Genomic DNA, 26,968 nt, shown 5'->3' with positions numbered 1-26,968 from the left:
GAAGCTGGTTTGTTGCTCTATCTCTTCTCTCAGAATAAAGTGTAGTGAGTGGGAGAACAACAGTATCCCCCCAAGAGTGAGTGTTACCATCTACTCTGGTGGATGCTGTAGTGTGTTGTTGTGCACAGAAGTCTTATGCAGAGCTGGGTGCTCACTTTTCAGTGCCCTGTGCAATCAGAGTCTTTGTTTTGAGGAATTTGCATTTTAAATAGACAAGCCAGATTAAGGATAGGCAACATAGTCTCTTTTTACTCAGCAGGAACTGATGCACAGACGTATTTTCTTCTCAGACACGAAGCAAAATTAATCCAAGTCCCAATCCAGTGCCTCAACAGGAAGATCAACCACTCTGTCAAGTCTGTAGTCACTTTTCCAGCATAGACCTTCCTTTTTCCAGATTTCATTGGTTGAATTTTCCCTAAAAATAGGCCTGTGCAGTAAAGATACCTTTGTAGAGAGCTGCTTCTTGTGCGTTGCCAGCATTGATATACTGTTGACTCACTGGTCAGTTCCCATCTCCAATTTCCCACTGCCCAGCAGAGCTCTGCTTTCTCCAAGTTTACATTTGATTTCTGGGTAGAGCAATGGAACAAGTGGCCAATTCATCATTACCCTAAAAAGGAATGGTTGGAATGAATAAACCTGTTGTTGGAGGGCACCATCTATTTGCCAAATTCTCTTCACAGCAATTAACATGACTACATCTAATTGGTGAAAAGTTCAGGGAGATAGCTAAGGATTTGTTAGGAATTTTTGTTCCTTGATGAGTTTTACTGCAGTAGTCTAAATTGTATTACTTTTTTTTACATATGTATTTACAGGGTAAAAAGTTTATTGTTTTTCTTATTAGAGGTTAATGAGTTTTAGTATTTCACATTATCTTTGTTGTAACTACCAGGTTTAATCTTGAAAATAATTTATTACAACAGTAGAGTAAATGATGTTTTGAAAATAATATAATAGTCTAGATGACAACAACAACAACAAAAGTGTAAGCTGCATGTTGGGTCCTCAATTCTCTAGGCAGCATAATAATGCAGACACATAGTAACGCCATGTCTGCTTTAATTGGCATTGGAAAAATAACCCATGAGTCAAAAAACGGACACACTGCAGGAGACACTGAAATTTAGGCAGATCACCCGTACCAGTGAACTGCAGTGACAGAAAGATAGTTGGTGTGTGATGAGCTTGATGCAGTTGCTCACCAGGAGCCATCAGCAGCCACACACCTGCAAGTCTCAGCTGCTCTGTAGTTAAGCTTGAGCTCAAGTGCTGAAAACCACTGGCAGGTACTGGAGTTACTGGTGTTTGTCCTTTCCGTCAAGACATTTCCTATCTCATAATCTGTGCCCACGCTGTGCACAATCATGCTGCCAAGCAGCAAGGGACAGGGGAAGCGCCATGTGCTGCAAAAACAGGAGAAGGGAGATAGGTAAAAGTGCTGCAGAAGAGCTGCCTTCCAAATTGCTTCCAGATGTGCAGGTCTCTTCTGTCTGCTTCACTGTTTGATAGCTAGGAGGAGAGCTTGCCAGTCTGCAGGCAGCTAGAGACATCATCATGGTTCTCCTCCCACCTACAGTATGGGTGTCACTCCAGTGTCTCCCATCTCCATGGCACAGGAGAAGCTACTTTGGAGAGCGGTAAGCAGACACTGATCCTACTGGCCTGAGTAATGGGGGTCCTTGCTGCTGAGTCACGTGTGTATTTTTCCTCCCCCATAGCCCACCCGTGGTCAGGGCTCTGGGTCAGGGCAGAGCACGTCTGACTGCCCTGCGGGATTCAGCTCACGTGCTGAGCACAGGGCTTGGAAAATGGGGAGAACAACATTAAAAGGGGGGGCGAAACTGATGTTTCTATTAACTGTAGAGAGGCCTCGCACTTAGAGAATGTGACAGGCTTGCACTGAGTATGAGGATGATTGTAATACCTCTAACGTTTGCTTTGTGTGTTTGGATTGCAAGCTCTTTGGCCCAAGGACTGTGTCTCATCATGTATTTACACAGATCCCAGCACAGCGGGTCACTGGTCTCAGTAGGGGCCTCCAATCTCAAGTGATAATAATGAACTGGCTTTCTTCTAAGTGTTATATACCCAAACAGTACTGTGTTCCATTGTGCGGCATTGTTTTTATTAATATTTTTTTCAGTTCAAATGCAATGAAAACATTGTCCACCCAAACACTGAGGAGCAATATGAGTGCTCATCTCCTGCTGGGAAATAAAAATTCAAGAGTTTCAAATACCAGTGCTTCCTGCCCCCTTTAGTCACTTTGAGGACTTGTGTCTGATGATAAAATGCTTTAAGTCCATTTTAAACCTTGTCCAGGCTGGCATTCCTTGTCTGGATCTTAGCAACACAACAAAGCTTGCTTTGAAAGTCTCTTAGAGAGGCAACCCCCCAGTTCATGTAGTTGATACTTATGTGAAGAAGCCCAACTTATTTGTATAACCCCTGCTTGAATGCACATTTGCAGAATCTATCCCAGCATCTATTAAAACGTGATGTAACTTTAAAGCTGAAGAAGTCTTTGGGAAGAGTGCAAACCAACCTGTTCTTTTGAACTAAAAGGTACATTTTATTTAAGGAAAATACCCCAGAAAAAACAGAATCTCTCCACTAAACTCATTTTACTGGAAGCAAAGATTTTTTTCCCATGCACTTGTATGTGAAAGGTCTGTATATTTTCTTCTGTTCTGCTGAACAACATGATTAGAAGTTGATTGTGCATGTAGCTATGTGCAAGATCTCTCTATCTTTAGTATGGTGAGATGCTAGGAAAGGCATTTTGGGTCTTATCTGATTGTTTTGCAAAGCATACAAATGCTTCTACTTTAAAAATGTAGATCAGCAATGATGCCTTCAGCATGAAACCACCCGATGTAGCCAAGGCATAATTTTATTATCCCAGATGAAAGACAAATATGACCTCATTGTGTTTTGTATGAAAAACATTATTTTGAGTCTGTCTGGTTCCTGCAAGCTTGCTGAACTGTGTTATTCAGTAATGTTTGGCATATGATAACTTTTTCTGAGGCTTGTGTGCAGAAAGAAAGAAAATAAGGCCAGGTTGGAGCTGCCATCTATCTCCATGGTTTTATTCTTGCCCTTTGAGTTCTTTGTCAGACAGTTGCAGTCTGCTACAGTACAACTCCAGTTGTTTTGTGTAAGCGCATCCCAGCCACAGTGTCAGTTCTCTTCCAGAGTGCTAAAAGATGTAGGTTGTGTTTAAAGGCTAGAAAGGTCTGGCCTTAGCTGCTGGGACACTGGCTTTTCCTTCTTTGATCTATTATAAGAGGTGATATTCTTTAAATCAGTTATCTTAATGAGAGCAAACTTGCCAGCACTGACAACAGAGCATTTTCTTCGGCAGATCTGCACAGATGTGTGTGCAGCCCCCCACACATCCTTCTGTGGGGGGGTTGCCTGGGCCTAAACCACCACAGGCAAGGAGCTCGGTCTCTGCAGGAGTCTGTGCAGGTTTATATATGCCCTGCTACAAAGGTGTGTTAATTCCCTGCAGGAACTGGGCCGCGGGGGACGTAACTGATGCCCCACCAACTCGGTGCAGCCGTGGGCCCCGCTACTCTCTGCAGGATCTGCATGTGCTGTATGCCCGGCCCTGAGCTCTTGGAGAGGCTGCTGAGGGTTAAACATCTCTTTGTCTTCACAACTGGCTCTCCGCAAGGGTTGTGGGAACTGGAGTTTTCAGCAAGGTTGAAACATCAATATTGCCATGTTCACTTCCATTTTGGGGTGAAAACAGAAAATAGAAGTGAGACAGGTGAAGCTCACAGATTTAGGGAAAAATTCATTTCTAAGTTACAACTTCATTGTTCTGATAATTCCATAAATAACATTTTTCTCAAGGCTGATGTTTCATTTCCGTATTTTAGAATGGAATTGTCACGTTTGCCTCCTCAGTTTGGGAATCCTTGAAGTTTTTTCTATTTTTTTCTTATTCTTTCTTCTTGGAAACAATTGCAATGAAGTAGGAAAACTCAGGTTTCATCTACTTTTAGTGTTTTCCAAATAGAAAATACGAGACCAAAATTGCAAGACATTGAATTGAAAGGCAAACTCCCCTACAAACACATTCACTTTTTCTCCACTGTTCTGTTTCCTTGTTTACTGTAAAAAAGAAGTGGAAAATGTATTTCCCTACACTTTATTGAGCTTCACTGAAAAGGAGGGATAAAGAAAGAAAAATAAGTGCGCAAATGGTTTCCAAAAACAATGACATTAAATACAAAGCGTAAGATCCATTCTTTAATGCAGCAATGTTTAGTTTTCCGTAATACTTTTCCATAATACTTTTGGAAATGCCCATATTTTTAAAAGCATCTGTTCTTTTGATTTACCTGTTACTTCCAGTTGAAATTTTTTAAGTAGCTCTACTTGAGTCAGTTGAGTGAAGAGCCTCTAGAAGAAGGAAAAAAAAAAAAAAAAAGTATATGCACTTAATGAGCAACAAAGTTAGTGATCTGTAGCAATTACCCAAGTGAGTAATTTTGTTTCATTAATGCACCCTAAAGCACCAAGCTGTTTTGTCAATGGGCACTGCAGGGCCATTGCAATGCTCAAAGAGACAGTTATGTTACCAACCGCGGTGTAAGGGATAGGTCTACCAACAAGGAGGGAGAGAGAAAGTAGCTTAGCGTAAGAGGAAAATTAAAGACCATCTATTATTGTCACGGAAGCCAATGGCAACACTTGTAAAGACTCTATAGCAGAGCAGGGTCACACATCAGTTTTTTCTGGCTTTTCCAACTTCCAGTTTCTTGGTTACTGTGTTTTTTCAGAGGGCATCTTGATGCATATAGCATCTCAGTTTGAAAGGGGAATGAGGGCATGTACCTGGCTTACCTGAATCCTTCTCAGAGGAAAGTAGAAAAGCAGATAGCAGAAGTTAAGGCAAAGCTGTATTATAATTTCTAGACATCTCTTGATCACTCAATATGGGACACACACAGCACATGATATATTAAGGTGAAGTATTGAATATCCATAAAGGAGTACTAGCAAATGGTGTCAATTTTCAAACACTTTGCTTTGTCAGCTTCACAAATTTAAAATAAGTCATCAAAAAGTCTCTGTATAGATCAGCCAAAGAGACATAAAACCTTATGGTTATCTCCCTGACAAAAAAGTTGAAATTAAAGATGAGTTTATAAAGACTCAGACTGGCAGAATTCTGTAGTGCTAAAAACTGCGGTCATCCAACCTCTCAGTTTAAAAATGAATGCTGAAGAAAAACAATGACAGCCAGCGCACTGCTAATAAATACATCTTGGAGGACAGTTGAACACGCAGAAAAATAGATTTCACAGAGAGGCTTATTTTCAGCATGAATGCCATTTTCTCACTGCATTATCATAAACATGAGAGAAAAACCAGCTATAAATAAAAAATTCTTGGGCAGTCCCTGGAGACTTGTCAAAAATATGTAGTTTTTGTATGCCGCAGTGTAAAAGTATTCATTAAAATTAATTTTTAAAATGCCCTGTCCAATATTAGTTGCCTGATGTCCTTCCTTTGATCATAAATTATAAATGAACTGGCAAAAAATGAAGAAACCATGATTCCATTAATGAATTATTTAAGTGTGATTGTTAGTTTTCGCAATCATTGGGCTAATAAGCTGAGGCTTGTGACACTGAAGTGTTTCTCATTGAGGGTGATGATGATGGTAATGTTATTAACACCATTATCAGTGTGTCCCGTGAAGCATAAGCCCACCCAGCTCCTTTGGTGGCTACGCGGTGACATGGCCGCTGGAGTTTCCATTGGGTCTGTACTGCAGGAGAGGGAATTGGCACTGAGGAAAGGCGGTGTGAACAGGGTTCGCTTGGTGGCTCCCCCCAAGGCAGCACTTTAAAAAAGACAAGCAGCATACTGACACGAGAGGATCTTCTCCCCGCAGCAGCCTGCCGGTGCCAGCGGCACACGCACCCGGCTTGGCCCATTCCAGTGGCGGCTCCGGGAGCTCCAGCGAGTCCGAGAGCAGCTCCGAGTCCGACTCCGACAGCGAGAGCAGCTCCAGTGACAGCGAGTGCAACGAGGAGTCCCGCAGTGCCACGCCGGAGGTAAAGCCACACTCTCAGCTCCTCCCCAGCGGGGGCTCGGAGGGGGAATCATGGAAGGGAGTGAAATCCTGCTCCCTGTTAGGAAAATGTTGGAGTTCTGTGCTGTTTGATGCTGTCAACTTTTTTCTCCCTTTACAGTTTTATGTGTATGACCCACATACTCATTCTAACTTTTGGAAGAATCCTTCTGGCCTACATTTGAATTGCTTTAAAGAAATATTTAGATTTTTGCCAGTAGCTAGAGAAGATTTTATTGACACAGTATTCAGCTGGGACTAAGGAAAGGCAACATGACAAAACTATGTCTTCAGGGACCAGCTAAACTTTTTAGTTGTATTAAATTTCTCCAGGGCCACATTGTAAACCAGATAAGGAAGCCTAATTAACCATAAATACTCCATAAATACTCCCATAAAACTAGCAGTCACCACTAGTTGACTGAAATAAAAGGGTACGTTAAAAACGTTCTCATTTAAAGGGGAAAGCGTTGCTTCTGTCTGAGATTTGTTCCTTGTCATTCTTCAAACTGCAGCCTGAACCTCCCTCAACAAACAAATGGCAGCTGGATAAATGGCTAAATAAAGTGAACCCCCACAACAAGACCATCATCAACAATCAAAATGAGCCTCACAGCGAGACCAGCTCCCAGGCCCAGAGCAACCAGCAGGCCGAAGGGCCAAACAAAGGGAAGCTCAACTGCAGCCTGCCCCCAACTGATTCCAAAGACCGGGCGATCCTTAGTCCCATCCGAGAGAAAGCCAAGCCACGGGTTGCCCAGAAAACCCCAGAGGCAAAAAGCTCCAAGCAGAAGTCACCAGCTCATAATGAGCCAACTTCACAAAGGACTACTGGGAAAAAGCAACCCAAAAAGGTAGAAAGGACTTCCAGTGTAGAAGAGTATAACTGGCCCAAACCAAATAATACCAGCAACACTCCCAAAGAAAAAGACACACAGGAACCCCCCGAGCAGCCAAAGGTTCGAACTAAAGCAGCAGTTGGGAAGACCGCTCCAAGGAAAGAACCACGAACTAGCACAGGTCTCACTTCAGAGAAGAAAAAGTACCGAGGCCCCAGCAAAATTGTCCCTAAGTCCCGGGAATTCATTGAAACGGATTCATCTACTTCTGACTCAAATACAGACCAGGAGGAGAGCTTGCAGGCTAAGGTATTGCCAGCTTGCACTGGGTCTGGAAATGGCGTCAAAGTGAAGGACTCTGGCAGTAACATCCTCAGCGTAAGTAGTTTAACTAGCAATGGCAGCAACACATCCATTGACCAGACCAGCAATGACTTGGAGGAGCAGCTCTTTTCTCCTATCCCAGTCGTCCAAAATGAACTTCTGTCCCCACTAAGAGAATATGAAGAACTCAAATCTCTGTGGGTGAAAATAGACCTTAGTTTACTCTCTAGGATACCTGGACAAGAGCCTTTTGAGACCACGTCTGTGAAAAGTGAACCAAGAGAGGCAAATGTGAAACACAGGCGACCATCTCGAGAGTCCCCTACCCCAGCAGCTGAAAAACCATCCACAAAATCCAAAAGGAAACACAAGGTAAGTCGTCTTCATCGTTCAGAGGAAAACTGAGTTTCTGTGCATCCCCAAAGTCAGGACCGTAGTCAGTGATTCCTCACTGCACCTGCAGCAGCGCTGTAAGGAGGCATCATAACACTAAGGCTTTGCTGTTTTTACAAAGGACATACATTTACAAGTGCGTTACAAATTAACATCAGAAACTAGTAAAAAACAAACTCCAGCTGACAAAATCAATGAACAGTGTATTTTTTTGAGATTTGCCTTATAAGATTTTCACTGTATTTGCTCACTTACCCATTAATTTCCAGTGTTCTGTAATATGCAGAAAGATTCCCAAGGATGAGTTTGTATTGCTAGGGGTTCAGCCTTGCTCAGAAAATGTGACTTCTATTTGGAAGGCACGGTTTTATTGTCTGCAGAATTAAGGCATTTTCACCACTGGCTTAAACAGGCATAGCTTCATTAAAGTCAATGGAATGGTGCTTCCTTATGCTCCTGGTGAATTTAGTCTTTATATTGTTTTGTTGTATAAACAAATGTGATTCATAGAAATATCATTTGCTTAACTAGCTGCTTTCTCTACAGAGCTACCTGAAAAAGCAAATATATTTTGACTTAAGGCGTTATGTTTTATCATGTGTTTTATGTTATTTATGCCCAAGGGTATCCTATCTTGTGGGATATGACAGTGCACTTCAAACGAAATGTGTTTTCAGAAAAGAAACTGAAGTTTTATATCATAAATGAATTTTTGTAGTCAGTTTTTCTAGCTGAAATGGTTGTGTTCTGGTCTGTCTGTGAGAAGACATCATAGCGTATTTTTTTTATAACCCAAACTTTATAAATCGTTGTTAACGTGACTTCAGCTGTCTGTTCTAGTGGACTTCTTGAAATCCTGAGTTTGAGCAGTCCAGTGGAACAAGAGAGTTAATGCAAGACAAAGACAGAGAATGCCAGGCAGACACAGGGTCTGCACCCCTGCCTACATGAGTCACTGCACTGGCTCCTTCCCTCTTGAATTAAGTGGAAATAATCATATGAGTAAACTCAGGAGGTTTCATTCAATTTATAGTCTAGCTGTACACTAAAGGCAGAGATGTAAGGAGGAAGGAGAAGAGAAGAAAGAGGAAAGAGATGTATAAATGTCCGTGTTTATGTGTATGTATAAGTACACCAAGGTGTATATTAATTATACAAAAAACCTTCTTGCTAGGTAACTTAGTGGAGTGTCAATATGATGGAGAAGGAATCTTGGCTAAAACACGAGTATAGTATTGGCAACTAAACTGAGGGCTCCCAGGAAAAAAAAAAAAAAAGGTGGGGGGGAGGTTTATGAAAGTTGGAACCTCATAATTTCGTTAGCTGGGACTTTGAATCAGAAAGTAACAAATCTTGCTCTTGGATTGTACAGACATAAGCTACACTCTGAAACAGCCTGTTCACTTGCTGTATAATTGTTCACTGCTACCCAAGGGGGAAAAAAACAATTAGGATGACTTGAGGGTATATCAACAGTTAAAACAGGGTAGGGAGAGCCTGATTTGTGTTTCTAAATCCTGCTATTAAAAGATTTATTTTAGCCATCTACTAGTGGGCTTGAAGGTTCCAGTGACAGAGCAGTAATCAGCTTTGCTTGTATCATCCTAACTCAGGCACAAAAGTCATGCATCAGGGAATCTTTCAAAGCAAATTTTAAACCAGCTATTGCTGTTAATGACTACCCCGCTCAGTCCTGTAGTCTTTTAGTCCTGTGAGGGATACTTACTCAGGGAAGTTTTCCCATCACCTTCCATTATGTCAATGAGTAAAAGCTATTTACTTGAGTAAAATTTGGTTCTATCAAGTCATTCCATCTGAATTATTAATTAAATTCCAGTGCACTATAGAAGATAACCATAGCACATGAGACATTTTGCTTCCTAATTATCTGGCTATGTCACTTGTTATATAACTTCATGTCATGTGTCTGGAGCACGTTTAGCCCTGATTTCAGGTGACTTTCACTTCTCTTAGACCAGTACTTTAACTGCTGCTACTGTAAAAGAAATACACTGAGATTTCTGAGCTCTTAATGGCAAGTGAAATTGTGCATAGATGCTGGATCTTTCAAGCTGTACCTTTTTTGTTAAAGCAGACGGAAAGCCTGGATACCTTTGCTGAAAGCAAGAAGCAGCGCCTGGAGGACCCTTCAGCTTCATGCCTGCTCCCACCTTGTATCTCTCCGATACCAAATCACAGATTAACCAGCACTAAAGAGTAAGTTCTTTTTTTTCACATAGTGTCTTTGCTGTAGAACCAGATGGGCTTTACAGCCCATAAGCATAAGTGACCTGGCACTGCTATTCCCATCCATCAGGAGGAGGATCCACATGGATTTGGATGAGATTCCTTCATCCTTCTGATGGACTACAGGAATTCTGAGTGCCACCACAATCCTGGTGTACTCTTCTACCCCCATACTGCATCCTTTCAATGTTCTTTCTTGCCCCATCATCCTTAACCTTTGTGGCCAGAGAATCCTACTAAAAGTGGGTTTTATTTGATTTCCTGGAATTTATTTTTTAAAATTGTTTTCATAAGAGATGATTCTCAGTTTTATTGAACAAAATAGTGACTTCACTTCAACATCTCTTATTCTTTGTGTATACAGCAATACCACGGTGACCATCCTAAATGTTTCAGACATACGTGCTTTGTATTTCAGCAGACATATAATCAAATAGTTTTTTCAGAGTGTCTTTGAGAGATGGCTATAATACTTGAGCAAACAGGCGCCACGTAAATAATGATTCTGATTAGTATAATCACAAGATTAACATTCTATAAATAACCAAAGAGTCCAATTCCCTTCTGTCATCAATTTTGTGCTTTTACAATTTTGAGATGAGGCACTTCTTTCTGCTTTGCACTAGGACAAGCAAAGACTCAAACCCGCAACGTGCTTCTGAAAACAGTTTGATTGTAGTAGTATTTAAATTTAGATAAATTTAGATTCAAAAATCATATATGAAATAGCACACAAACTTTAAAATCCACAAAAAAGGTTGAGCATCATTTTATTTATACTGGTGTAATTACAGAGTAACCTCAGTCCTTCAACTAACCCCTCATTCTACCGCTGAGAAAATCAGTTGGAATCTGGAAAAGGCAGATGAGTTGAAAGTTACAATGTGATCTGTAACATGTTACACATTTGATAAACATCATGATGGGTGTTGCCTGATTGTCATTGCTAGAAATAACAATGAGCAGAGATATATTGCAGAGGGAATCAAGGATTATCCATCCCCAACACCTCCACAATCCATTAAAAAAATCTTTCTATTCTTGTCACCAGTAAGCCCTAAGGATCCACCCTCAACCTGATGTTTCTTAATTTGAGCTTGTTTTCCAGGTCATTAATTTGATTCCTCGGAGCTTTCAAATCTTTAGTATTCTCTGTTAAAATATAATTGTGTCCGTCAATAGTTATTTCCATATGCTAGCTTTTTCTCTCGTCTGCCTCAAGTTTTGAAACAAAATCTTCTGACTTCTTTTCCACTGCAGTGATTGAGACCTGGGTCACACTGCATTTGTTATTAGTGTCTTCTGAGTTTGCTTGAAACAAATGCAATGTTGTTTGATAATTCAGGTCTTCAACTCCCAGAGACATGCAACTAAATATAGATCTGGCTGAAGTGTGTGACGACAAATTTCTGGAGAGCCCCGGATCGTTTTTAAGCAGTCAGGAGTGGTTCTGTTCTCCGGAGGGTTAAGTAGAGTTTTAAGGGGAGGCAGAAGAAAGGGAAAGCTGAAAGTACACTGTTCAAGGGCATGGGGTAAAATAACACTTCAGTGGTAAAAGGTTGAAAGACAGGCTTTGCCATTTGCTCCTTTACTCCCAAAGGTTCTGTGTTTTCTGTCAGAACTCCTAAGTCTCTGTGTAAGGACTTTGAGAAATGAGGGTGATTCAGCTACAGGTGTGATGATGATGTTCATCCATTAAGAAGGTGTTACATCCCGTGGTGGATGTTTTCATTCGTGAGAAACCTTAGCTCTCCTGTTAGAACTTGATCCCTGTACCAACAAGCCAGGTTCCCCAAGGCAGACTTCAGAGACTTTCGTTGAGCTTTTTTATAAATGCAAGAGCATTTTGACAAGAAGACCATGATCTCTGGGCCAAAATTTGGAGGCATTCAGGAGTCTGGAGGAATCAGTGACAGATAGGCCACACCTGTGCTTTTGCAGCTCTCACTGCCTATCTATGGTTTAGGTATTTGAATACATTTGTCTCATAATCTTTCCCTAAATATATGAGCTCAATAAAGCAAGCAAAGATGCATAATTGTTTTCTAAAGGGTTACATGTCCAATATGGACAGTTATATGCCCGATTTCCACAAGTTTCTGTGACTACAGGTATAATCTGAGTGTAGAAATTTCAAATGTTCAGTTGTGAACTTAAAAGCCATTTGCACAACCAAAGAGACAGTTTGTGTTATGTAGTCATTACATAAACAACTAGTTATCTCTCTGTTTGCTCCTTCCCTCACATGCTCTGGGGATGATGTCTTTTCCTAATCTGATGTGACACTTAAAATGTAATTATTCAAACTATTGCCACTGTATTTTCCTTATTTCTGGTATTTCATAGCAACTGAAGGAATAGATAATACTCTGTTTTGTCCAAGTAATTCAGAGTAATACCTTGAAACACTGCTGTGAGGCTGGATTTTTGTCAGATCAGCTGCCCACTCTGCAGCAGAGGATTATTTATGTATTTACTTGCTTGCCAGAGCAATTTTAATTTAAGCATTAATTGTATGTGCTGCTGAATACCATTTATGTCTGAATACCTGGTTGGTAGACCCAGTCCAGACAAAGCTCTATTCGCCAACATTTGGCAGTTTGTAACAACACAGAGAGTTATTTGCTGATGCAAACGGTGAGTCTGAATTTGAAACTAGACTCATACCAGTGAAACATGCCTGCCATCTAACAGGCACGCTAGAAGATTGTCTGAGGCAAGCATTTCAGCCTGTTTTTCAAGATTTCCTCTTCCCTTTTGTTTGACCTTTAGTTAAGGATGCACCTGTACTTGGAAACATATATTAGCCGCTCCCTTGGGTAGTCACAACAGCGTTCATTGGGGTTCGTTCACGGCTGAGGCAGCCTTCTACATCTATGACAATGACTTCAGCTTCATTCAGTTGCTGCCATATGGTCCAAGCTAATGCAGGAGTGACCTTTCCCTGCTAACCCCCTGCAGAAAATCAGATACACCGTCAATGTGAAGCATTTCATTGTGGGCAGGGAGAGTAGAGGCAAAGGAAAGCCAAGTGATTGGTATAGACAACGGCTTTGTCTCACTAATAGGCCAGAGATACCACAGCATACCACAAGGAGTGGATAAAGAAAGGGCAAAGAAAGACAGCTTGAAATGTGAGAGTAGATGGAAATTCTCTCCTTCACACACTGACCTCTTGTTGCCAGCTTGCTTGCTTTCTGCCCTAAAAGAAACCAGGCTGGAAAAAAAAAAAAAAGCAGATGGGGAGCCTTCTCGTTCCTTGATAATTGGCCTTTTCAGACACGAAGATTAAACCCCGCAGCCACAAGACCATCAGTTCTGCTTGTATTTTTTCCTTGTGCTTTTATTGTGTTTCTTCCTAGATTTTAAATATAGTTTAACTAACAATCATGACAGCAAATTAAACCATTGAGTCTCGGTAATTATTGTAATAAATTCATTCAAAATTAGCGATTGCTGCAATCAAAGACCAGTTTCTTAGCCCATTAACAGCCCAAAGCAAAGTGACAATCTGGTTAACTGCTGGTAACAACCTATTTCATGGAGGTTATTGTTAACATAAATGCTTTGGCGTAAATCTGAGGGAGGTTACATTGCTAAATAAATTATCAGTTTAATTCCTACGAAAATTCATAGGATTAAGTGGGCAATAGGGAAAAAAAATTAAAATAAAATAACCAGACAGAATTATAACCATATTGGTGGGTTTCTTTTTAATTTGAGTTATGTAGAAAAAAAATATCCTCAGGTGCATTTTCCTTTGTGGTTGTCTTCCCACCCACAGAATGACTTGTGTGCCAGAGCTGAGTAGCTGCACCTATATCTTGGTTTGCCCCATCTTATATTTAAGCCCAAAGATGAAGTGAACTGATGAAGTTTTAAATAGTGAAGTTTTAACCATGGTACCTGCAGCTGCCTTAATTTTTTCTTGTACTACTACTGTCTTAATCCTTCCAGCTCCATGTAGCAGCTGAGGAATGTTGCTTCAATTGCTTTATATGTGCCTTAAATTTCCCCATGCAGTGGTAGACCGTGCAAGCAGCAGAGTCCTGCATAAGCCCTGGAAATAGCCACAGATCTTCTGAGGAACCCCACTAGTGGTGCAGAGTCAGATCCAAAAGGGGGCTTGGCCAATGGCTCACATTCATTTTTTCTTCAGACACTTTTGAGACAGATCTGCCAGACTCAGTTGCTTTTCCCTTTGCAAAGCTGTACCAGGGACAAAGAAGAACTCCACACACCTCCATGCAGAGGGGCATGGAGAACCACTTCACTCTGTGCTCCCACCCACATATGCATGTTCAGGGTTGGCTGTGTAGGACACAGGTTTGGGAGGCAGAGGGTTTGGGTTCTGCTCCTGGGTATTTCATTAACTGTGTCTGCTTTGCCTCTGTACAATCTAAGAACACGTGCACACTTTCTTGGGGCAGTGCTTACCCTCCTTTGGAAAACGTTCCTCTGGAAAAAGTTCAGAGTATTATTGTGCTTTAGCTATGGTAACTTGTCTGAGTTCCAAAATGCCCTTTGGGGGTAAGAAAGCTAACAGATGGGGCTTTGAGTGAGAACTTCTTGGAAGATGTGTTGCAGGACCACATGTGCATAAAATCAGTCTCCTCGAAGAACTACTGGTCTCTTCCAACCTGGTTGCTTTCCTTTGATCTTCTTCAGGCCCATGTGTTTTCTGAGCAGGACAGCATCCATACCAGTCCTGCTGTAAGGCAATATGAATTCTGTGCTCATTTTATGTCTTCAGTCTGAAGATCTTTAATATCAGAGAGTTTTAAATAAGATATTTTTAACTCTGCAGTCGAATTAAAATAGTTTTGAGTAGAAGAGCTATAAAACCTGAAACATGGGGAGTCTGGTTGATAGACTAAAATATTTTTGTATCACCAAAGGCCCTAAGTACGGGAATGACCAAAGCAGGTGTAGATATTGATACTGTTGGTGAAACTGCAAAAGAGGCCAGGCTGGAATGAGAGAGAGCTCCAGAATGAGGGGTAAGGAAACATGGGTTGCCTTCTCCTCTTTCCCTGGTTACTTTAAGGCAAAGTAGATCTATAATTCCTGACACTGACTGAAAGTGACTGGGAACAAAACATAAATTCTTGTTGACTTAATTTGTTATTGAAATTTTAGTCAATAACCATGCAAAGTAAATGATCATGTAGTGCAATATTAGATGTCTAACAAAAGATTAAAATTCAGGTTATCTTCATTGACTGAGTTAGGACAGTGCCTAAAATAAAAATCTATGAGTAGATTAACATGTTAAACCATCAGTGGGGTGTTGGGTTTTGTTTTTTCTTTTTTGATGGATTTGAGGGGAGAAAGTTCTAGCAGGTTTTTTTGGTTTTACTGTGTATCACAGCTGCCATTCCTAGCCAGCTAACAATTTCTGTACATAAAACAGACAATAGATTATCATATTACTTGAGCTTTCATGTCAAAACCACATTCATTTTCTGAATCACGTTCAATTCATCAACCAATATTTGCTCAAGGGCTTTTGCCAGCTACAATGTATCATTTTAATATAGTGTTGAACATTGGTTTTATTCTAGAGGTCAAATAATTATTATCTTGTTATTGTTATGGTTATCATTTTTGTAGTTGTTATAAATTTTTTTTTGGTTCACATGCCATGTGCTGTTAAGTTTTTTTGCAAAGGTTGCTTACGTGGGCCCTAATCCACCTCTTAAAAAGATGCTTAATGTTAAACACATAAATAGTCATCCTTGATGTCAAAGGAACTAACTCCATGCATAAAACTTTCCAGCACTTTGCTGAGTCAGAGCCTCTATGACCTCTCAAATGAAGACTGACTCAAATTAGCATTTAAATTGGGTGCAATTTGTACTAATGCACTGGAAGTTGTCCTCCAGAGCAGGAGGTTTCTGCAGCCATTGAAAAGGCGGAGGTAGCTCTTCTGTTTTCACTGCATGTCTCCTTTTGACTTAGCTCCTAGGACATGGGGACTGCGGGACATATTTGAGGGTAGAGCTGGCTTCTCAGTAAATAAAATCTAGAGCTCTGTGCTATGGAGGATTAACCAAGGTTCTTGAAGTGCAGCTGATATTTATCTATGTCCCAGGAGCAGCAGTAGCTCAGTGAAGAAGGTGACAAAGAAAAGAGAAGAGAAGCTGTTCCCTCCTCCATTATCCCCGCTCTTGGACGAGCCTGTGCACCGGCGGCACAGCAGTGACAACAGCTCCTTCAGCCAAGAGACCAACATCACAAACACCTCTCAAACCAGCAGCTCTTCCTCCTCTGTTTCTAAACACAGAAAGAATGAAAATAAATCCTCTTCTAACCCCAAAGGAATCTGTGTAAGTAACCGACCTCAGTTGCTGGAATTCAACAAGATAAAATAAAATTAGCTTTGTTCTGTTTGATTTTTTTTTCCAGTATCTATTTTTAAATGCTTATGTAGTCTCACTCAAGAGCAGCGAGGAGTGGATCTTTGCAGAAGTGGATCTTTGGGCATAAGCAGCTCTTGCAAGTTCCATTTTTAGGTCAGCATTAGGCATCTACTTGGTGTTGTATATCGCTCCCTGAAACACCCAGTCCCAGAACCTCAGAGGAGACCCTTAACTCTGTAGTTACAACACAAGCATTTTGAAAATAAAACTTCAAGAATTTTGGTATCCATCACCTGAATAATTGCCCCAAATTCTCAGCCAGAATTAAGCACTGTAGTTATACTGAATATTGTGGCCTAAACTAAACAGACAATAGAAATCTAACAAAAAGCTACCTATCCATAGCACATTCAACATGGAAATACCTTCTCTCAGGTTGACAGGTTTCCTGCACTAAGGTTTATTTACACCTAATCTCCATGAATCATGTAGATAAGCTTTTAGATACCATGTATATAGGCTTTTTTCCCCCCAAAAAAAACTATCATTCTGTTAGGGCCATCTCCCCATCAAAGGTTTTCACAAAGACAATTCTCTCTTGCTTGCTTTTCACCAGATTTGGATCTTTTTTTACTGAAAATACATGAAAAGGAGCCAAAACTAGAAGCTGCATAGCAAATTCACCAAAAATAAGTACAATTTCACATCAGTTTGTCATCCTCTTTTAGGTTAAACAGGGAAACTTCAGGGTTTTGGCCCATTTTAGAAAACAGCCCTCCCTCTGGAGTTTCAAACATATCATTTAGTATCAAACTGTATCTTAGTATCACTGTCAAAATTAAAAGACAAGAAAATTCTGCCACAGAAAAGGACATGCACAGCCCCATTTTTCACAGTTCGCCGCTTTGTGAGAGGTTGTTACCCTGCACTGTAATAGTAAAACTCATAAGTTGCATTGGATCGTAGGTGACAAATCACTTCACCTTATTCGTTCATCCCTGTTGCTTTCTGATATCATTGTGTCACTTCAAGCTGCGAGAGTAATACACACGCCTTCAACTGAAATCAATGCCAAAATGAACTGCATATGTCAGCAAATAAACAATGCTATGTAAACAGCAGGGCCACTTCCTCTCACTCCCAGCACCTCTAGTCAGATTTATCCTTGGTTTATCTGCTATCCTGATACATGAAATATTTGTCTTCTAAAATATGTTAGATTTCTTTCTCTAGTTCGTTGGATCGTCTGTAATTTAGTTTATCTGGTGTGGACCTAGCTTGCAAGTTGCAATTGCCTGATTTAAATATCGCTGTTATGCTTCTGGTTTTAAACAATGCAAAGTCACAACTCCTGGCTTCTGCTTTCCATTCTTCTCTCTGTTCTGTGTAGCAAGGGTGACGAAACCATTCCTTGCTGGAATCCAAGCAGACTTTTCAGACACCTTACAGTTAGCTAACAATAATATAAAAGGAAAGGTTACATTAGTGTGATACACCTTGAATGAAGTTGCATTTACATCCAGCCCTTCAGCATTGGACTTCCCCACACTTACTTCAACCAGTGTCTCTCATCAGTAACACTGTGATATCCAGGCTGACTTCACCTAAGGGTGTAAGTTAATGAGTTCAGGTGCAGGGTCAGAGGTAGAACCATATTGCCTAATTAATCTAATAGGTTTATGTTATAAAGGACGGAAGGGTGGTTTTGTGAGGTAACCTGGATGTAGTTGGGTATATATGAGTGCTACTTTGTGCCTTAGCCTTTTGTTTGTTTGGGGTTTTTTTGGGGGGTGGGTGTGAGCACTTATATTGTTGGAATTGTTTGAACTATGAAGAGTTAATAACAGTCCTTTTTTTCTAGGAGGAAGAATCTCACAACACACCAACAGCCAACACTCTTCTTGACACCAGCCATCTAGAATCAGACATCTGGTCTGCAATGCCAACACTTTCCAATGGGAATTCTGAGCCCAGAAGACCCAAAATAACATTTGATGATGTGTAAGTATTATTGGATCTCTGTACTAGCTGTACGTTAGGTAGTTGGGATTTTCATGCAAGCAGAGCTCCCCAGTGAAAAAGAGTATCTTTGATTATAACGCTAGCATTGGGCACCCGTGTGGATAGTGCTGCACAAAGGCACACACAGTTTTAATCTTTACAAATGAACTGTTGTCACTGATTAATGAAGACTGTTGATAAATGTTTTCAGATCATGAATGTTGGTTCACGCTAATTCTTCTTCATTTTTTTATTTTAGCTCCTCTAATGGAAACTTCTTACACTTAATTAGTTTAAAATATTTTTTCTTTTCCTCTATTCAGCACACATTAATGGGTCCTTTGGGTGGCCAGTTTCTACAGCTAGTTATTTTACATTCTGGTCACCCATCATATCTTTGCATACAGCAGCTTCAGATTAATATCAGGGTAAGATTTAAAGAGATAAGTGGGTGTATATGTCAAAATTGTTCTTGGAAGCAGTCAGCAATTTTCTCAAACAATGTTTGTCCAACTGTATGAAAACAAAGACTTGAAATAATTGATTTTGTCTCTTTAGGCTTCATAATGCGGATTATTACATGCAAGAGGCTAAGAAGCTAAAGCATAAAGCAGATGCATTGGTAGGTTGTCACAGGAGGTTTTTGTCTCTTTCCACTATGGAGATCGGTGTTATAAAAATGTACATTCTGAATGTCATCTAAAGCCTCAGAAACCAAGAGGAACTCTGCTGTTGACTAAAGTACGCTTCAAATTGTACTCCATAAACACACTGTCTACAAGTCAAAAACCCTGAGCACCATTCCTAGCCTTTAACAATTCGTTCCCAAAAAAAGAAGCTCTTTACAATAGCTGATATCCCTTCCGAGGAGGAGCAGTAGTCATGCTGTTTATGAAAGATGTAAGATAATTTCATGAAAGATGATGTCTATTTGAAATTTGTTTTCCTATTCACTTTGAGCCTAAACCAAAAGTGTTGAAATATTCCATAACAGAAAGTTAAGAAAGGCAAATCACCCTCCACCCCATTATCATGTGGTAAAACTGTTTGATATTTCCAATCCAACTGTTTAAAATTTGCAACAATTGATTTTTAAATACTACATTCATTTTTATTGCATGCTTTTAGGCTGGTAAATAAAGACTCAACACACTTCTTCCCAAAAAATCTTGCAATGAGGCAGTTCAATGCTGGGAAAGCTTTTTTTTCTCATTTTACCCGAGATGAAATTCCAGTAAGGTTGACCTAATTTTGCAAAGTGTTTTGATTTTGATGAAACTACTTAATTTGACAGATTATATTCTGTCATAGTTTGTTCAATCCAAACTGTTGCTAGCACTGAAGTGCCTTTAATAGCCATTGCTTTGTAGGCAGGGACTTTTCTCCTGTACGCTACATAGAGTGCAGAGCAGTAGCTCGTTTAGGCAGGCTTAGTGGAACTTGACTCCTCTATTTATTTAAACTGAGATGTCTCAAATGGAGTGTGGCCATTCACTTTGCCCAAAATCACAACTGAAAAAGAACTGGGTGATTATTCACCTCACTTTATTATTTGTGAGGTTTTTGCATGCATATTCTGTCACTCCACATCAGAGATTTTGTGCTTGGAAATAAGCGTTTGCCCCCCAAAAAAAACCCAAACAATCCTGTACTGTGTTTTTAAAAAACAAAACTAACATTTTTTAAAAAAAAAAAAAGTGGCTCTCCCTCTGCTGTCGGTGAGCTGAAGGAGAGTTGACATGTCAAGCTGCCTGCTCCAGCTCTCCGGGCTCCCTTTTGACTTGGGGCATAGTGTTACCAAGTGTGTTTTCTGTGGGAGGTGGGTTCAGGTTTTTGGCAACCTGCCATGACTGTCAGTAGGTTAGCAGCCGTCCCTCCCGACCTGCCTGTTTACAGGAGGTGGCCTGCACTGATTCCTGCAGCCCAGCTCAGCAGAGCATGTTCAGCCAGAGCCCTGACATCTGCACACAGGAAAGTCTGGCAGAAGCAAACTGACAACACCTCCCACAGCTGATTGACCTTTAAAGAAAATACACATGGTTCTGGCACAGGGATGCCTGCTCCACGCTAGCAAATATTTACAGGCTCAGGCTTCTGATGATCTCGACATGCTATGTCAATCCACTTCCCTCCACAGCCTGATTCACTCAGAAAGTGTTGACCTGTCTCCCGTCCTCTTACCTTTGACTATGCCTCGTGGAATCAGGGGTGTTTCTCAAGCAGAACTAAGAGGAGCAGGCACAGCACATCATGCTGCTGCCTGCAGGCAGGCCTTGCCTGTCACATGCAGTTTGACACCCCGAGTGCTCTTATGGGAATGTGAGGCCATCCGCTACAACACAACTTGTTGGCAGACATAAATACCCATGAACAAAGTATCTGCTTTTTCTTTCCGGTATTTAGGTCTCAACTTTTTTTTCCACCCAATACAGCTGCACACAAATTATCTCCATGTAACACTCTTGCTGTGCAATCCCATAATGTTCGTTGTCCTATGGAAACAATTGCTTCTGGTTACTTGGTGCTGACATGACAAAGCACACGCAGCACTGAAAGATGTGTTGCAGTGGCTAGAAAGATAATGCACGTGACCTCAGAATGTGTCAGCAAATGGTAATGAGATTTGTGGCAGTGCTGTTCCTGAGCTTGTATAGAAAATAGATTTCTGGTGAAGGGCAGGGCATTTTGCATCCTATGGGAGCGACCCCACGAGAACCTATCCTTGTCTGGGATGGCAGTAAGGAATCAACTAATTTGGATGGGCTGCTGCAGTGGCAACTGACTGTACCATATGGAAGAGATCTTGGAAACCTCTCTCTGTTCTCAGCTAAGCTGTGATGAGCTGGAGTAATTCCACCTACTCCACTAGAGTCAGCATGGAGCAAAGGGCAGGACTGGATCCCATTTCTGGCTCAAACTGTATGTCTGTACCAAATCTGCTTGCAGCCAGATTCCGTTTTTTATACCACAAAAAGATGTCTTTGGAAGACTTGAAGCAAGAAATTTGAAGAATATGCTGAGAAGTGACCATTGGAATAGAGAGAAAACATTTAGAAATATTTACCCTTTTGTGATCGTTCAGGTAATGCCTATCAATCATACAAAGGCTTTGTACATAATCAATGCAGAAGAGCAGCACTTGAAATTAAAGGTTTGCGGAGGGAACTAGATATAAGGATTGCTTAGAAGTAACCGCAAAGGCAAATAAATATACTGTTACCTTGGACCAATACTGAATGTTCTGCTTAATGTGTTGCTAGGACAGGCTTCTCTTTTGCAAACGGAAAACATGTGGAGATGCATCAAAAATATTTTGATAGAGATATACAAAGAAATTTTAAAATTATTTCAAGTATATTGGATCTCTTATATCAAATGCCACGTTAGTAGAATTCTTACATCCAACTATCAAAAATTGAAAATGTTAAATACTATTATAAAATACTTACTATAAAAATGTCATATATAATATTCATTACACATAAAAAAAGAAATCAGTATGTCTAAGTCAGTTTAATCACAACCATTATGAGGGCTAAAACCTTTTGCGATAAAATCCTAGTAAAATAAAATATTTAGCAGTGCTATATTTTCTCCTGTTTTTTTTTTTTTTTTCTGCTCTTTCAGTCATCACACAAGTGATGAGGTTTTTTTTTGGTCAACAGTTAACGCAGAATGTGACATCTGACAAATGGCGTGGAGCTGTTACTTAACCCTTGTGTAGTGACATTTAAACTTAGTTCATATGTCGAGGAGCAATATGGATTTGTTCAAATATGCTTAGTGTCCCTCATTGCCTGTGTAAATCCATGCGTGTCAATGGCCATACATTGACTTTCCTCTGTGGAGTATCTGGCCATATACTACCTGAAAAGATTTGGTAAAAACATAGACCCTGCCTTAATTACCGTATGAATTCATTCTTAACTACCAGCGTCACTTTGCTTTCATCCTAATGCTAGTGTTGCTTTGTATTATGATCTGTCTACCTAGAAATTAAAGCTGAAGGATTTTCTTGACGATGTCATTCCCATTTCAGCTGGAGAAGTTCGGCAAAGCAGTGAATTATGCTGATGCTGCCCTCTCCTTCATCGAGTGCGGGAACGCTATGGAGCGAGATCCATTAGAAGCTAAATCTCCATACACCATGTACTCAGAGACTGTGGAACTCATCAGGTTAATGTCCTTTCTGTGATCATTTTCATAATCTCATTTCAGTCATAATTAGAACCTGCTATGTTTTAAAAAATACCATTTCAAAGTATTAATGATTTGTCCAAGGCATCTTCATCTCAGAAGTCATCATAATTAGTTCTTGCCATTTTATTAATGTCATGGAAAATTTATAATTGATGGACACTGCTTTTATAAATTATCCCCTTTAGAGGTTATAATGTGAGTGTTATAATTTGCAATATTCATAAAATTAAAATTGAAATGTAGTGGGTGGAAGTAAAGTATAGTAATTTCACTGTTTGGCAATGACACTTGTCTTTTAAAAGGTGTAGTTTTATAATTCAAAACATTAAAGTGAGTCTATCAGGATTTCTATTACAAACCCTGTTTTTAGAGGTTTATAACTTGCCTGTTAAAAAAAAAAAAAAGGAAGCTGAAACTTGGCACATAGGATCATAGCCAGAGAGGAAGCTTTCCGCATGTATTGTATTAAAAAATTGTATTTTTTAATGTTAAATGAATGTGAACCAGCTGAATTAGTTTTAATACAGTTTTGTAGACTCGTAGGCTAGAATATGGATGAGAGCACCGTTACTTACTAATAAAATTTCTGAATTATTATTTTAAAATCTGCTACTGTTCCCTATAGCTGTTTCATAGTGTTGGCTCTGTAGAAATAATGGTCTCCTGAGTAACTAAGGGCTTGTTTGCTTTACTTGCACAAATTATCAAAGTGAAATCAAGCAGGATTAAATTTACCTGTAAGTAGAACAACAGGATTTTTCCTCTTCACTGTGATGCACCTTTGCTTTCCCCAGTGTATACTGGGAATATCACCGTTAATGTCAGTGTAATTACTGGCAGTTTACACAAGACAAAGAGAAGGAGGCAAATCAGGCCCTAAATGTTTGGGTTTTAATATGACAAAGGTGTTCTTTTAACGTGCAGGATTTTAACATGCCAGATTAGCTATTAGGGACTGCCAAAAATAATGCATGTTTTACATTTTGAACAAGTAGGTATTTACATAATAAAATGTATCAAATCTTAAGAAGCTCTTACTCTTAGGTAAATAATATGCCTGTTAAATATTTAAAAACATGTTTTTACATTCTGCACTTAATAAAGAGAAGAAGAAAATCTAAAGAGATTACTCAACAAGAAAATTATGTTCACTCAACACTTAGGATCCAAGTTAAACCCTCGAGAGCAGAGGACTTAAGAAAAGGAGCTGCCTACTACTGCTCTGCTGTGCTGAAACTCTTCCTGCACTCTAACAGTGGACAGTTCAGTACTTTGTGTCCTGAACTACAAAACTATAGTTGCATGGCAGGATAAATTGTATTTAAAGAAAAATTCTTTGAAGAAGTGAGTGCTGCTTCATAGGAGCCTGCATGTATTTTTATTTTTTAAGAAAACCACATGACAGAGTTGAAAATGTTGTTCCTCAGTCCAGCAGTCTGTCTGTTCAGAAGCAGATGGACCAAAAATCTTTGTTCATTTGAGAGCCACAACACGTGCACCACCTAACTCAGAGAATGGCAGCTCTAGGGGTAGTTCACAAACGGGTGATACCTGCAGCTCCCCTCCACCCTGCAGTGCTGGTGCAGGATGGAGTCAGCAGAGTGTACGGCTGCACCTCAGAGTAGCTGGCACTCCTTAGCAGAGACAGCCCCACTGCCTTGCTCTTCCCAGCAGCTCCTGTATCAGCACAGTCCTGCTCCAAGCTACATGATAGATAGACCTTGGCATGGAAGCAGCACCTGCACTGCTTTTGGTTATGGAAGAATCTGTAGGACTTTGTTAGAGTAGATTTCCAATCTCTAAACAGCTAAAGTCAGGTGACATTAATTCCACCACCTACCATCAAAGGTAGAGCTTAACTTACCAACTCTTGTAGGCAGCCAGCAAGAGACTGATTTGCCCATTTAATTGCTGTCAGTGGTCAGACATGGAGGAAAGGTGATTGCCCAGGTGAGCAGCAGGCTGGTACAGGTTCAGTAAGCTCCATGGACAAATACACAATTCTTGTGGGCTACAGTGGGTGCTGAATGTACAAACCAAGTACATGGCGTGCACACACACTTTCTCAACATGACTCCTAATGTTAACATAGATTTTTACTTTGAGATAAGAAACAGAAGGAGATTTTTCTCACTTTTACTCCTCCCTTTATCAGAGGCACCATTTTCCCCTTTTGCATTAGCTCTGTCTGCCCTGAGTATCTGCATAGACACCTATTTGTGAAAACAAGTGGAGCATCAAAGAGACTGGGAATATGAGAGGTCTGACTGTCAAAGGTGTCTTAAGTTAATGGTAATGCTAAAATCCCTAACATAACACTGAAAATCCCAGAGAGACATATATCTTGGCATTTGATCAGATTCATTCAGGATGACTGGAACAACAATACCAAAGAGCAGGTGAGATAGGATGTGGAGGAAGCACATCAGGTGGTGTGCTACAGCTGCAAGCCAGGCGCTGATGATGGGGGTGGTGGGAGGAAGGCAGAGCGAGAGCAGCACTGCCTGCCCGCACTCCATTACCTCCTTGTAAATGAGAACTCATCAAGACTGCCTGGATACCTTAAAACTTTCTTACGCAACGCTGAACCCTATTACTTATTCTAACACAAGTACCTGTGAAATTGCATTAGGGCTCAGAACAATGATTTTATGCGATGAATTGATTTTCAAGAGACTAAATGCATGGAATGGAGTGTGTTCAGTTAAAGGGAAAAAAAAAAGAGAGGAGGTAGGAATACTCAATCTTCGATCATCCAAATGCTGGACAGCAGCAATTAAATAGAGAGGGAAGACCAAGTACACAAGAGTCATAAATTAATGGACCCAAGAATTTAAAAAGCTGTGAACATGACCTTTCCTGTATTTAAAAACGTTTTCTGTATAAAATATATTAAAAGCTTTGAAGAAACACTTATGAGAAGGACTTGGAAGGTATTATTCAAGCCCAAAGTATTATAAGTAAAGCCTTGTTATATATTACTCTACTCTTCAGTACAGTACTTCTTCAGGCCCCTACAGAGCCAAGATCTTATGCTTGTCTAACACTCATCACAAATGTTTGCAGGACTCAGCCTAGATGGCTGGATCTAATATCATTAATATGCCCAAGAACAGTTCACCTTGTTGGCCCAGAAAATGGGTTAGTGATTTACTTTAGCCCTCCAGATTTTAAGTGGTGCATTCAACAGAATTCTACATTGATCTCATTGTTACAGAACAATGTGACCATTAACTATTGCAGTTGGAGAAGAATATCTATGTGTGGCTGTTATTTTTCAGAGTGACAATAGTAATCCTGGAAACATCTTAACTCTCAGTTTCTTCTCGCTTTTCTGACAAGGTATGCAATGAGACTCAAGAATTTCACAGGCTCTTCTGCCACGGAAGGGGACAAGAAATTAGCAGTTTTATGGTAAGTCCCATTGCGACAATGAGAGAAGCAGCTAAAATCTTAAGGAGGACTTTAAAAGTACTGAATTACTTAAGCAGCTTACAGAAGATCATTATTCTTGTTTTCCATTAAACTATTAAAGGATAACTAATGGATTTCTTCAGCAGCTGACTAAACATTTATTCTTCTAATTTATACTCTTATCAAGATGAGATTTTAATGCTTTTGACCACTTTTTTTTCTTTCTCCATTTGCTTATGTTTCAAAATCTAACCTTAGAACAGAAACTGCAAAATATAGGTCAGCATTTTTTTTTTTTTACAGTTTATAGGTTTCATTAAGCAATGGAATTAACATAATCCTTTCCTAATTACCACAGCTACCGATGCTTATCACTTCTCTACTTGAGAATGTTTAAACTAAAGAAGGACCATGCTATGAAGTACTCCAGATCTCTGATGGAATATTTTAAGGTAATCTTTATTCTGTTTAATTTATTGGTATGAAATGAAATTCATACCAGCACTGAGAGCTCTCACAAGTATAACTGCGTGACTTAAAAGTCCCACATTTAACCTCTCCCCTGGGAAATGCAGGCAGGATGGCTGCCAGGGAGTGGGGACAGAAGTGATTTGGGGGATTTTTGGATTAGTCACTTGATTCAAAGGACCATACTCAGTAATTCTACTGAAATAACATTATTCTCAACACCATGTAATGTTTATGCAAGTTTCTGTAAAGGAAACTGATTCTTTCAAGATTTTGTGCAAGTGGTTATGAACTGATCCATAATGAATGGTAATAAAGCAATTATTTAGGCTTTAGTTAGTTAAATTTAGATTTTAAATTCAGTGAGATTTGCTGAAGCTTATTGCAGATTCAGGGTTTTCTCCTTTTATATCTGTGGAACTTCAGATTGCCTTATCTACATCTTGAAAGTTTGCCTTTACCTTGAATCGAGTGGAGATCAGCTGATTGTCATGACTCGGTGATGTTTGTCTTTCCCTTGTCAAATGCTGTTTACCCACTGTAAGAATGACAAGTCCTCACTGTTCCTAAATTAAGAGGGAAGCTGAATCTTTCTTCAGCTCTGCCAAGGTTTTGAT

General features: G+C 40.0%; 1 protein-coding gene across 3 annotated transcripts in view; it reads left to right on the top strand.

The window, feature by feature from the left end:
- Positions 1-26,968, top strand: part of AFF2 (ALF transcription elongation factor 2) — a 350,342-nt gene that overhangs the window by 299,647 nt on the left and 23,727 nt on the right. For 2 of the 3 annotated variants that reach the window (XM_074882237.1, XM_074882235.1), the window contains 9 exons: positions 5,924-6,086; positions 6,619-7,638; positions 9,752-9,876; positions 16,001-16,235; positions 18,130-18,269; positions 18,828-18,891; positions 22,309-22,445; positions 25,812-25,883; positions 26,242-26,335. In XM_074882237.1, coding sequence (XP_074738338.1) covers positions 5,924-6,086; positions 6,619-7,638; positions 9,752-9,876; positions 16,001-16,235; positions 18,130-18,269; positions 18,828-18,891; positions 22,309-22,445; positions 25,812-25,883; positions 26,242-26,335 — 2,050 coding nt within the window. The remainder of the gene's footprint in view (positions 1-5,923; positions 6,087-6,618; positions 7,639-9,751; positions 9,877-16,000; positions 16,236-18,129; positions 18,270-18,827; positions 18,892-22,308; positions 22,446-25,811; positions 25,884-26,241; positions 26,336-26,968) is intronic. The other variant, XM_074882236.1, reaches the window with a different exon arrangement.

Source organism: Strix uralensis, chromosome 13 (assembly GCF_047716275.1).
Source record: "Strix uralensis isolate ZFMK-TIS-50842 chromosome 13, bStrUra1, whole genome shotgun sequence".
In the NCBI taxonomy this organism is placed as follows: Eukaryota; Metazoa; Chordata; class Aves; order Strigiformes; family Strigidae; genus Strix; species Strix uralensis.
The sequence above is the reverse complement of the archived record's forward strand: the minus strand, read 5'-3'. Positions and strand labels throughout refer to the sequence as shown.